Source organism: Acytostelium subglobosum (genome assembly GCF_000787575.1).
Source record: "Acytostelium subglobosum LB1 DNA, scaffold: scaffold14, whole genome shotgun sequence".
Lineage (NCBI taxonomy): Eukaryota > Evosea > Eumycetozoa > Acytosteliales > Acytosteliaceae > Acytostelium > Acytostelium subglobosum.
Genome location: NW_012236519.1, coordinates 356,209 through 368,165, shown reverse-complemented (window position 1 = coordinate 368,165; position 11,957 = coordinate 356,209). Strand labels below are relative to the sequence as shown.

General features: G+C 45.1%; 5 protein-coding genes across 5 annotated transcripts; all 5 read left to right on the top strand.

The window, feature by feature from the left end:
• Positions 1-39: 39 nt before the first annotated feature.
• Positions 40-2,855, top strand: SAMD00019534_071510 (hypothetical protein; the record flags this gene model as incomplete). The annotated part of the gene is made up of 4 exons (XM_012897558.1): positions 40-451; positions 529-678; positions 751-1,916; positions 1,983-2,855. 4 exons carry the CDS (start codon positions 40-42, stop codon positions 2,853-2,855), a joined length of 2,601 nt encoding a protein of 866 aa, XP_012753012.1.
• A 497-nt stretch (positions 2,856-3,352) lies between these two features.
• On the top strand, positions 3,353-3,916 carry SAMD00019534_071500 (hypothetical protein; the record flags this gene model as incomplete). Its single annotated transcript, XM_012897557.1, has 2 exons — positions 3,353-3,404; positions 3,477-3,916. The coding sequence occupies 2 exons, from the start codon at positions 3,353-3,355 to the stop codon at positions 3,914-3,916; spliced, it is 492 nt and encodes a 163-aa protein (XP_012753011.1).
• Positions 3,917-5,179: 1,263 nt separating this feature from the next.
• Positions 5,180-8,032, top strand: SAMD00019534_071490 (hypothetical protein; the record flags this gene model as incomplete). Its single annotated transcript, XM_012897556.1, has 2 exons — positions 5,180-7,192; positions 7,271-8,032. 2 exons carry the CDS (start codon positions 5,180-5,182, stop codon positions 8,030-8,032), a joined length of 2,775 nt encoding a protein of 924 aa, XP_012753010.1.
• Positions 8,033-8,389: 357 nt separating this feature from the next.
• On the top strand, positions 8,390-9,277 carry SAMD00019534_071480 (hypothetical protein; the record flags this gene model as incomplete). Its single annotated transcript, XM_012897555.1, has 3 exons — positions 8,390-8,715; positions 8,753-9,050; positions 9,119-9,277. Coding segments are annotated over 3 exons (783 nt in total), but the record flags the coding sequence as incomplete, so codon positions are not given.
• Positions 9,278-9,744: 467 nt separating this feature from the next.
• On the top strand, positions 9,745-11,810 carry SAMD00019534_071470 (hypothetical protein; the record flags this gene model as incomplete). The annotated part of the gene is made up of 5 exons (XM_012897554.1): positions 9,745-10,261; positions 10,340-10,890; positions 10,960-11,259; positions 11,332-11,495; positions 11,561-11,810. The coding sequence occupies 5 exons, from the start codon at positions 9,745-9,747 to the stop codon at positions 11,808-11,810; spliced, it is 1,782 nt and encodes a 593-aa protein (XP_012753008.1).
• Between the last annotated feature and the right edge of the window lie 147 nt (positions 11,811-11,957).

Sequence of the window (11,957 nt, the reverse complement as noted above, 5' to 3'; positions counted from 1 at the left end):
TAATATAGTATAAGTACGATAGTATAGATATTTATAAACATGTTCCAATGGAAGAATAAACCAGGTGCATCAACAACTGGACCTTTGGGTCCAAGTAATCCTTTGGAGAATAACAACAACAATAACAATGTATCTGATCCACTGGGAGGTGGAGGAGGATCATCAACACCAAGTAGCAGCATAGTATCATCATCAGCATCATCAACAACAGATAACTCACTTATACAACTTAATGGTGGAGGTAATAGCAGCAGCAATGGCAATGCATCTGCTTTGGTTGTCACTATCTTGCAGGGAACACCAATACCTCACAACTCAGAGGGCCATCCCATTCTCTTGAAGCTTGTTCGTTATCTACACACCAAGGGTACATCACTTGAGCATGTATTCAAAGTGCAGTCACACGACTTTAACGAGGAGTTCCAACTCGTCAAAAAGAACTTGCTAAGAGGTATGTTCCGTCACTCATTCATTCATTCGTTCATTCATTCATTGTACCTAACATAACATCTTACTTTACACCACAAGATATAAGTGTTGGGGATGGCGAACAAGTACAGTTGTCATCATTGACAAACAATCCACATGTCGTGGCAGAGCTGTTGAAGCAGTATCTCCTGTACCTGCCCGAACCTCTGTTCACCTATCAGCTCTATGACAGTTTCCTGTTGACAAACAGTATGTGATTGATTGATCGGTATTTTGAGTGTGGCACATGAATGAACAGACTACTAACCAATCAATCCAAAGCTATCCTATCCAAACAGGATAAGCTATGGGCTTATAGATTCTTGATGGCCTACCTCCCGCAGGGATTCAGAGCGACCATCAAGAATGTGTTGGGATTGCTGTCCAAGATACATTCAAACAACTCGGTCACCAAGATGGACTCTCAACAACTAGCGATGATATTCGCCAGAGCATTCCTTCGACCAGAAGAAGAGATGTATTATATGAAGCAAGATAGGATCGATTGCGAAGACATCCTCAGGCTATGGATTGAGGAGTTTGATGCTGTGACCAGACCTGCTGTGTCGGCTCCTGCTCCAGCATTATCACATCATCATCATCAACTACCACATGTTGCTCATGGCAAACCACATGCTGCTCCCGCTCATCCTCTCGCTGTACCATCATCATCAACCTCTGCTGCCTCTCAGTCGTCTGAGCAGCACCATCCACTGATTGATCCCCTCTCATCTCAAGTATCCACACCGATTAGTATAATTGGACAACTGGTCAATAGTAGCAACATCAACAATATAAACACTCAACAACAACAACAAGACTCTCCAAGACCATCACTTCCAACCATTCCAAAACACAACAACATCCAACAGACAACCTCAATCATTGACATTAGACCAAAGCAAACGAACAAACTACAGAAGCAAGCGCAACAAACATTGACGCCATCAATCACCACCGCACCAACGCCCCAGCCACCAACAACAATCATTGAGGAGGACACCATCACCACAGCCAACACTCCATCATCTGAACACTCGACTCCAACCAAGTCTCCATCTCCAGCACCAATAGAATCAGAGCCTACAGTCCAATTGCCTACAATCACAACAACACCGTCACTACATCATCCACCTTCAAGCTCATCCAACCAATCCACACCACCCGACTCACCAGTTGTGATTCACGTCCAGACAGCACCAGCTTTGAATGCACCAAGTACACCCAACCCATCGTTGTTGGGATCGATCGATACGTCAAGCTGGACACTTCTCTCTACCCTGGACACTGATGCGACACAAAAGATATCCAAGATCAAGGCGACCATTGAGTCACTCATCTCTGAACATCTCTGGGGCCAACTGAGGACCACTGTCAAGTGCATCGCCAACGAGACCAACTACTCTGCCACCATCAAGCTCTCCACAACCCTGCGAGACTCCAAGAAGGTATGTCATACATCCATCCACACTTTGGGTTGAGCGAGCAACAATGTCTAACATACCTACCCGTAGCACCTCGTCGAATCATGTGGCAAACACTTGGGCATTGCAAAGAGTGATGTTAAAAGTTTCCTGCAACAGTTTGACAAGCCGCCAACCTATTCACTTCCAGTGTTGTCTCTGGAACAGCTTGCCAATCCACCGGCAACAACAGCAATTGACGAGTTCAAACTGTTTGAGTTGAAGCGAGCCACGCACCAGACTGTTGAGGACATCACGGACTATCTCTACTGTCTCAAGACCAAGCTGCACACATACATCTACAAGGATCAAGTCATTCACACTGCACAGATAGCCAGCAAACTCAGATCCATTCTTGATCCAAACTCACAGAGGACACTCATATCATCCAGTGGTTCATTGACAATGATGCCATCAGTGTCGCCATCACCAACCTCACCAGACACCTCTAGATCACTGCATCACTCCACCTCCTCGCTGTCATCGCCAGAGCCCACGCCACCTGCATCACCTTCCGTCGTCAGACGTCGTGGCGGCGCGTCCCACTTGGAGAACAAGATACAGGTTGACACGAGTGCCAAGAGGATCGTCGATCATCTCAACTCAATCAAGCTCAAGCTGACCAATGCCGAAATGGCCGAAGCGATTGAGATTGGCAAGGTGATCCGAGCGACCAAGCAGACGATGAATGAGCTGTACGCCGAGAACAACTATGCGCCACCACCAGAGGTGGTGATTGCACCTTCAACACCGGACGAGGAGCAGCTGGTCACTTTGAAAAAGGCAATGGAGCCATTGCTGGAGCGTATATTCATTCAGATCGATACAGTTTGTGCCAATGTCAACCAGGTTGACATCTCCGAGCAGGAGAGCTTTGCAATCATAGACAAGTTAACATTCATAAACAAGGTGTTGGCGCTGTAATGTCATCGCGATCACACTTTATGCAACTTCATCATCTTGATTGATTGAATGAGTTTGGATTGTAAGTGTTATTGACGATGGAGTGTCCAGGCATTATTGTTCACACTCTTTCGTCTCTTTATCCACCCCCCAACAATGACCCACAACTTCCACACACTCATCACCTCCAATCACTCACACATAATCAGCTGATGATCAAACAAGTATACTTCCACACACACCCTGATGATGATGTAAATCGTTGGGAATATCGGTAAATGATGATGGATATTGGAAGTGATCACACTGCTATTACCTGTTTAAGTTGTAATCACCATTAATGTTACACGACCGGAGAGGAGTTGAGTTGAGTGGAGGGAGGATGAATAGCCCAAGATGTATTTGGTCCATCTGTCCATCCTGGATTGATGATAATGTTTATTGATTGATGATCCTCATTCAAACCAACCAAATGATTCATTCCAGTCCGTACTGATCAGACATCCATCCTTCTAGAAATGTATGTCTCAAAGGATATTAGGTATCCAAGTGGATTCCTAACCAAACAAGGTAAGTCATCCATCATCCATCATCCATCATCCTGCTAATTCGCTATATACTAACTCGATCAACCATGTCAAGGTGGCAGAATCAAGAACTGGAAGACAAGATACTTTGTAATCAAACATAATACTATATCATATTATAAGAGTGAGAATGATCGAAAGTCATGTGGATTCTTTATGTTAGAGGATGTGGACATTACTATTATAGATCACAAGACATATACATTTATGATACATCCAGTTGGTAAACTAAAGAGGATAAAGGCGTTCAAGTTTGATGCTGCCGAGTCATTACTGTCGTCCAATCATAAATCCTTCAAATTACGTGCCACCTCCATCGAGGAGATGAACCTCTGGATCAAGGAGATAAGACAGCGTATACAATATACTCCTACTCACTTGGATGAGCCAACTACCACCTCATCATGCGCTGGTGGACCATGTAATACCAAAGCTACTCCTGTTGCTGCTGCCACCATTGTCGTGCCAGTTTCTGCGCCAATATCGACCGAGTAACATTGCAAAAAGCAATGATGGATACTAACCTACTTACTTATTGTTGTTGTACTACTATTACTTACTTATGATTAAACAAATAATCCAATCACACGATCACTCTTACTCTCCTCACTCTCTTTATATCTCCGTTCACTCGCTCATTCGTTCGATCGATCACCTTATACTAACATTGCCATTTGAGAGATGATGGGATGGGATGGGTCGTCATTCAGCCAAGGTAACAGGGTTTATATCACTTGATGTCGTGGCCACAATACTACCATTGACAGAAAGTACAAAAGAGATTTCTAATATTGCTTTACAAATCAAAGGAGGAATTGCAAGGAGCATAAATTGGATGGTGTAGATTGGACAGACTCATATGCCGATACAGTTTCGTCGAACCTACATTAACAACACAGTGAGAACCTCGCCGACAACTCAGAAAGGCCTTTGTGCCTCGGACAACATCCCGGTGGGGAATGGAGTGGGCCCGCCGACCAATATGATATCGCCTTTAAGTGAACGTTGTGTGATTAATAGAAGGAACTCCGTTGGAGAGCACCGACACTTGGCCTGAACAAAGATATCCCAGTGCACAATTTACTTCAACAGGCAGGTACCAACTATTATATGCATATGTAAAGTCTAATTTAGTATGGTCCTTCTACAACTCTTACTCGATAGTATCACAGCCATCAAACAAGTATCAAAAGTATCTGTGTTATGGAACATATCATCATTATGATCGACCCATCATCATCTTCCTATGGCATTATGTTTGTTAGTTGAGTGATTGATTGATTGATTGATTGATCGCTTTAGTGAGTTAGAGACATAAAGTCCAATTTGAGAGGTAGGAGAGAAAGAGTGATTGTTGTTTGTTTGTTGTTTGTATAATAGAGATAATTAATATATTTATAAGATATGTATATTTCATGTTTGATCAAGATGTATCTGTGGAAGTGTGGAAGAGGACTTGAAAGAAAGTTCAAATTAATGAAAAAATCAACAAAACACAACACTTTGATATTTTGGAAAAGGATGGCTTTGGAATGGCTCGCGGGAACTCAGAATAGTCTCGTGGACATACCCCTTGTATCTTACTCATTCGCACTCCTCTATATATATATCTCTATTTGTACTTATACTTATAACAACCAAACAAACCAATTGTATTTATATATAACAACACAATCAATCAAAATATACACATCATTCATTCATTATATATTATATTAAAGAATAATAATAATAATAATTTAAAGAATGGCTTTCAAAATGAATGTATCAAAGTATCGCCACATCACTGGCAAAATAGATAAGCGAGAGAATTGGTACCCTGATATTAGTACTTCACAGTCGTCAGCGGCATCTACATTCATTCGTGCCAGCGCAAACTTTGTCGCAGTCAATTGGCAATCGGGCACAGGTGCACTCGGTGTGATCCCATTGGCAAGCGTCGGAAAGCGCAAGGGTGAGGTGTACATGGTGCACGCACACTCGGGTCAGATCGCCGACTTTGACTTCTCGCCATTCGACGACTCATTGCTCGCCACCAGCTCGGATGACGCCACCATCAAGCTTTGGTCGCTGCCAGAGAATGCCTCGGGTGCCAAGCTCACCGAGGCCACAGCCACAATGTCTGGCCACCAAAAGGTGGTCGAGACCATCCAATTCCATCCAACTGCCGTTGGCGTGCTGGCATCGGGCTCGGGAGACAAGACCGTCAAGGTGTGGGACCTCGAGACAGCATCAGAGAAATACAGCGTTGGTTGCTTCGACAATGGCGTCACTGGTATCGCCTGGAACTATGACGGCAGTTTGTTGGCCGCAGTCTCAAAGGACCTCAAGAACCGCGTGTTTGATCCACGTGTTGGCGAGCCAGTGGCCGTCGGCGAGGGACACCAGGGTATCAAGGCCGCCCGTGTCGTATGGCTTGGAAACAGCGCCTACTTTGTCACCGCTGGCTTTGCCAAGTCACGCGAGAGACAGCTCAGCATGTGGGACAGCCGCGATCTCAGCAAGGTGATCAAGACCATCACCCTTGACAGCTCAACAGGCATCATCAGCCCAGTCTACGACGTTGATGCACAGCTGCTCTTTATTAGCGGCTCGGGCGACAGTACAATCAGAACATTCGACATGAACACACAGTTCACCACCGAGCCAGCCTTCCAGGAGTTGAGCGCTGCTCCCTCTGACACCCCAGCCAAGGGCATCTGTGCCGTGCCAAAGCGCGCACTCGATGTTATGGAGGTTGAGATCGACAGACTTCTCAAGGTCACAGCAAACAACGTCATCCCAGTCGTCTACTCGATGGCCAGGAAGTCCAAGAGCCAGTTTGCCGATGATGTCTTCCCCATCTCTGCCACAACCACCCCCGCACTCCAAGCCGCCGAGTACTATGCCGGCGAGAACAAGGTTCCAGTGCTTGCCACTCTCGACCCAGCTTACCGTCCAAAGCCAAAGCAGAGCTCAAGCAGCAGCAGTGGAAGCGAGGAGTCCAAGTCTGTGTTCTCGTCGTGCTTCAGCTCAAACAACACTGACGAGACAGAGGTTGCTAACGATTCGCCAGTCGCAGAGTCCACCACCCCACCCTCGGGTCAGTCGACCCCACCCCTTGGCAGACGCGAGCCAGACGTCCAGCGCACTGGTATCATCCCCAAGATCGTCCGTACCTCCAAGTACCGTCACATTGCTGGTGTTTCCATGCCAAAGACCTCTCACTACACCAACCTCAAGGTGTTTGGTAACACTTCCAACACATGCATTGCCGCCAACTCTGAGTACGTGGCCGTCCCCTGGGTCGGCACTGGTGGCCCATTGGCTGTCATCCCCATCTCGCAGGTCGGTCGTCAGATCACCGTGCCATGCATTGAGATTGGCAACCAGCTGCTCGACTTTGACCTGTCGCAGTTCAACCCATCGCTCATTGTGACCGGCGCTGAGGACTCGCACATCAAGATCTGGAAGGTGCCAGAGGGTGGCCTGCCAAAGACCAACAAGATCCTCAACTACACCAACTTTGAGGCCGACCTCATTGGTCACAACCGTAAGATCGTCAGTGTTAACTTCCATCCAACCGCTGAGAACGTCGTCATCTCTACCGGAGGTGATATGGCCGTGAAGCTATGGGACATTGAGCAGCAAAAGGAGCGTCTCTCCATCAACAACATGCACACAGACATGATCACCAGCGTCAGTGTCAGCAGCAAGGGTGACCTATTCCTCACTGGTTGCAAGGACAAGATGATGAGAGTCATTGATCCAAGATCCAACCAATTGGTATCTGTAAGTAGTCTTCATCTCTGGCCACATGTTACCGTCTCATTCACTCACTGACTCACTCATTCGTTTGTACAATAATAGGAGGTTGCATCACACTCTGGAGTCAAGGGATCAAAGGCCTTGTGGCTTGGAGACACCAACAACATCTTCTCCGTCGGTCACAACAAGACATCGGAGCGTGAGTACAGTTTGTGGGATGCAAGAAACTTGGCTGCTGGTCCAACCACAACCAAGGGACTCGATCAGCTGGCTGGTATCATCACACCATACTATGACGAGGACACTGGAGTTGTCTACATGGCTGGCAAGGGAGATGGTACGATTCGCATGGTCGAGATCAATGATCAAGAGCCATTCGTCCACTTCCTCACCGAGTACGCCAGCGGCACACCTCAGATGGGCATTGCGCCAGTCTCCAAGCACTTGCTCAACGTCAAGAAGTGCGAGATTGCTCGCTTCTTCAAGGTCAGCGACACAACCGTCGAGCCACTGCAGTTCACCGTGCCACGTAACAGACTGGAGTTCTTCCAGGACGATATCTACACACCAACACGTGTCAACACACCAACAATGACTGCCGAGCAATGGTTTGGTGGCGCATCGGAGGAGCCACAACGCGTGTCACTGTGTCCATCGGACATGACACCACTTTCCACCGCACCCGCCGTCGTCAAGAAGGATCTGAGCAGCAAGTTTGCCGAGGTCGTCGTCGATGACACTCCAAGCAGAAACCAAGTGATCAACATGTTCCTGGATCGTGTCGTCTCACAACGTGATGTTGAGGAGCCAACCAAGAAGCAAGAGGATGAGTCACCATGTGTCAGTGACAGTGAGTGGGATTAAACCAGCTGGACATATTTCCAGTTCCAACATCAATCAATCATTCATTCATTCATTCACATTGTCCAAGTATTCTGGCAAACTCATTTATCATGTTGTTATAGAGTTGACACCTGGAATTGTACAGTACTATTACAAGTTCAACTCAATGACTCATGATCCATACTTCGTAGTTGACTTCAATGAATAACTGAATTTGAATCGTGTGAATCATCAACCCCAAGCTCAAAACACTCATTTCCCTTCACCTATCACTTCACTTTATTACTCATTTCACTTCACTTCTGAACAAACACATACTTATACATAGATAATAAGATGTATCAACAACATAATAATCAATATAGTAATCATCCTTATTCAATGCCTGGTGGTACAGGAGGTACAGGAGGTATAGGTACAGGTTCAACAACAAGTACTACATCGACATATAGTAGAAACACATCACATTCAACATCAAATACACAATCATCATCACCATCATTAATAGAGGATCAGTATAAAGCTGCCAACAAACTATTGATGGCTATAAATATAGACTTGGAACGTGTTGAACTTGGTGTTGACAGCACCGTCATCAAACAAGAGAAGATACAAGCGGATATCAATCAACTATCAAGGATTGCAGATCAGTTGGATGGCATGGTTGCCAATGAGTCACCAGCCAACAGAGACCTTTGGAGAATGTATGTTGGCGCAATGATGATGATGATGATGATGATGTACACTACTAACATTCAATCATTCAATCACTTATAGTAAGGTGAAGAAGTTAACTGAAGAGGTCAAGTCATTGAGAAAGTCAATGGATATGTACTTGCAAAGGACTTACAAGAAACAGATAGAGGATGAGGAGAGATCGAAACTATTCTCTCGAAGAAAGGATACACAGAACAGCGCATTGAGCAACCTAATGAAGGAGAACGACTTGCTGAAAGACAGCAATCAAACAATAGACGAGATGACAGATACGGGAAACAGTATCATTTATGCCCTGGCAGGTCAGAACTCAAGATTAAAGGTAAGAGGTGGGACGGGACGATCATATATCGGACGACCATGGGCTAACATTCCATCCATCTATTATAGAGTGTACATAAGAAGATATATGATATTGCGAATACATTGGGACTATCTAGGAATGTGATCAACAGGATAAAGAGGAGACAACAGCAGGACAAAATATTTGTATATAGTGGCATGGTCATTGTGTTGATCTTCCTCTATATCATGTATTATTATTTCCGAACTTAACCAACAATATCATTATATTCATTCAATCATTCAATCAATCCATCAATAAAATGATACAATAACATGAGGCATCGTTTGGCACAATCAATCAATGTCTACCCAAGCGACCCCCGCAACCATGACACGACATACATAGGGTCCACACATCGGATTCACTCTGCATTAATCATTCCATTCCAACTGACGACAACTTTTTTGCATTTTAACATAATGGAATATTTTTTCAAACATTGTGGTGAGTGAGTGCGAGAGTGATTGATCAAACTTTCAGTTGATCACACACATATAATAACGACCCACTCTCTCTTTCAATCAATCATTCAGGCCTTGCCCTTCACTCCAATCACACACACAACTCTATTTTTCTTAATTACCATTACATTGTTATAACAAATATATATATATATCACAATCAATCACATTGTTGTTGTAATACTACCCAAGAATAGGAATCTGCGATGATGATAACAGATGTGGAGTTACAACCTACAACAATTAGTAGTAATAACAAGGATGTATTAAATTCAAGTGTTGACAACAACAAGACATCACCGACACATGTGGACGAGAAGGACACTACAGAGGAGGACTCTGGCACAACCACACCAGATGATCTCGATGCATTGTCAATGAAGAAGTCACTTAATAACATTGAGGTGTCAATGTTTAGTCCTTCTTCTTCTTCGTCTGGCAAGTCAACATTGGGCGAGGTGCGCGTGTTACTGCCTCCATCACCTGGTTCGATGGCTGGTGCTGACATGATCCCAATCCCACCCAACTCTACTGCTGCGACGCCATTCGTCACGACCTCGACCTCGACCACAACAACCTCTACCACATTGATCACCACAACAACGACCACGACCACAACAACAACATTACCCAATCCACTCAAGGCTACAATCAACGATGACAGCTTAACAGACACAATGTCCAAGAACAAGCTCAATCAGAGTCAGAGGATCAAGTTGAAGAAGGGTAAGTAGTAGTGCTTGGCCAGTGGCGGTAGAGGTAACAACGTCTAACGACTCGTCGTCAACTCACTCAATGATGTAGGTTCAGAGAAACGTCTCTCACATCGACCAAAGAGCATTCGCTTTGAACACAAGAAGAATGTATTGGGCGAGATTATATACAAGGGACATCCATCGTGGGCACTGATGCTGAACATCCAGACTGGTATTAGGAATGCTGTGGGCAAGAGCATGAGAAGTGGCGCCGGATCGATGCCCCAACAGTTCCACACATTGCGCACACCAAAGGACTTTAGGAACATGTCCGAGTTCTACCAGTCGCCCAAGGAGCTGCGCTTCGACTCGGCCGGCTCGCATCTGACCGAGGCGCACTCTACCGGCGCCTTCAAGTTCAAGGACTACTGTCCAAACGCATTCCGCTATCTGCGCTACCAGTTTGGCATTGATCAGGCTGACTTCCTCGTGTCACTGTGCAACACGCTCAAGAATGGTGAGAATGCCTTGCGAGAGTTGCCCACGCCTGGCAAGAGTGGCTCACTCTTCTTCTTCTCGCACGACATGAAATACATCCTCAAGACCATTCCCAAGGATGAGGCCAAACTCTTGCGTGAACTACTGCCCGCCTACACTGATGTAAGTAGTGGTCTTGTCCTCTCGCGCCCCGCCACATCACTAATCCTCTCCATCCAACAATCCAAACAGCATCTCACCAGCAATCCAAACACATTGTTGCCAAAGTTCTTTGGACTGTTCAGAGTGAAGCCACATGGTGGACGTCAAGTGCGCTTCGTGGTGATGGGCAACAACTTCCCAACGCGAAAGAAGATCCATGAGAGATATGACTTGAAGGGTTCGATCGTTGGCAGGGAGGCGTCAGAGAATGAGAAGAAGTCCGATTCCGTCACATTCAAGGACATTGACTTTAGGAACAGGAACAAGAAGATATGCATCGGTCCTCAAAAGTCTGCCATCTTCCTGGATCAGATCAAGAAGGATTGTGAGGTATGTCCATGAATATGATTGATTGATTGATTGATCGATCACCAAGACTGACCATCCATTCATCCATTCTAGCTGTTACAATCACTGAATATTATGGACTACTCATTGCTGATTGGTATCCATTTTGCGAGCAGAGACCCACCATCTCCATCCCTGATGCGCCACACATTGGACGACAGCCAAGATGACTCGCCAGTGCTGAGCAGATCAATGAAGAGTTTCGAAGAGCCAAATGAGTATGTATACATACATTGATTGAATGATTGACACTGACCATATGACTAACGATTCAATCAAACAGAGTATATACATCTGCATTCCAACAGGATGAGGGAGGAATTAAGGGAGTGGATGAGGATGGCCAGGCCAATGATGAGCATTACTTTATGGGTATAATCGATATATTAATGTTGTACAGTTTGAGGAAGAAGTTGGAGCACACCTACAAGACATTGAAGTTTGGATCAGGGTCCAAGCATGAGATATCCTCTGTTTCGCCAGCAGAGTATTCCAAACGTTTCCAAGACTTCCTTTCAACAATAATTGTATAATAATAATAATATATTATCTCTATCAATAATATCACAACCAATAAAGTAAATATAAAATGTACTATTGCTATGATCCAGGTCTCTCTAACATGTTTGATTGAATTAGAAGTCTTTGGATTGTCCAAGAATTGATCAAAAAGTGATCAT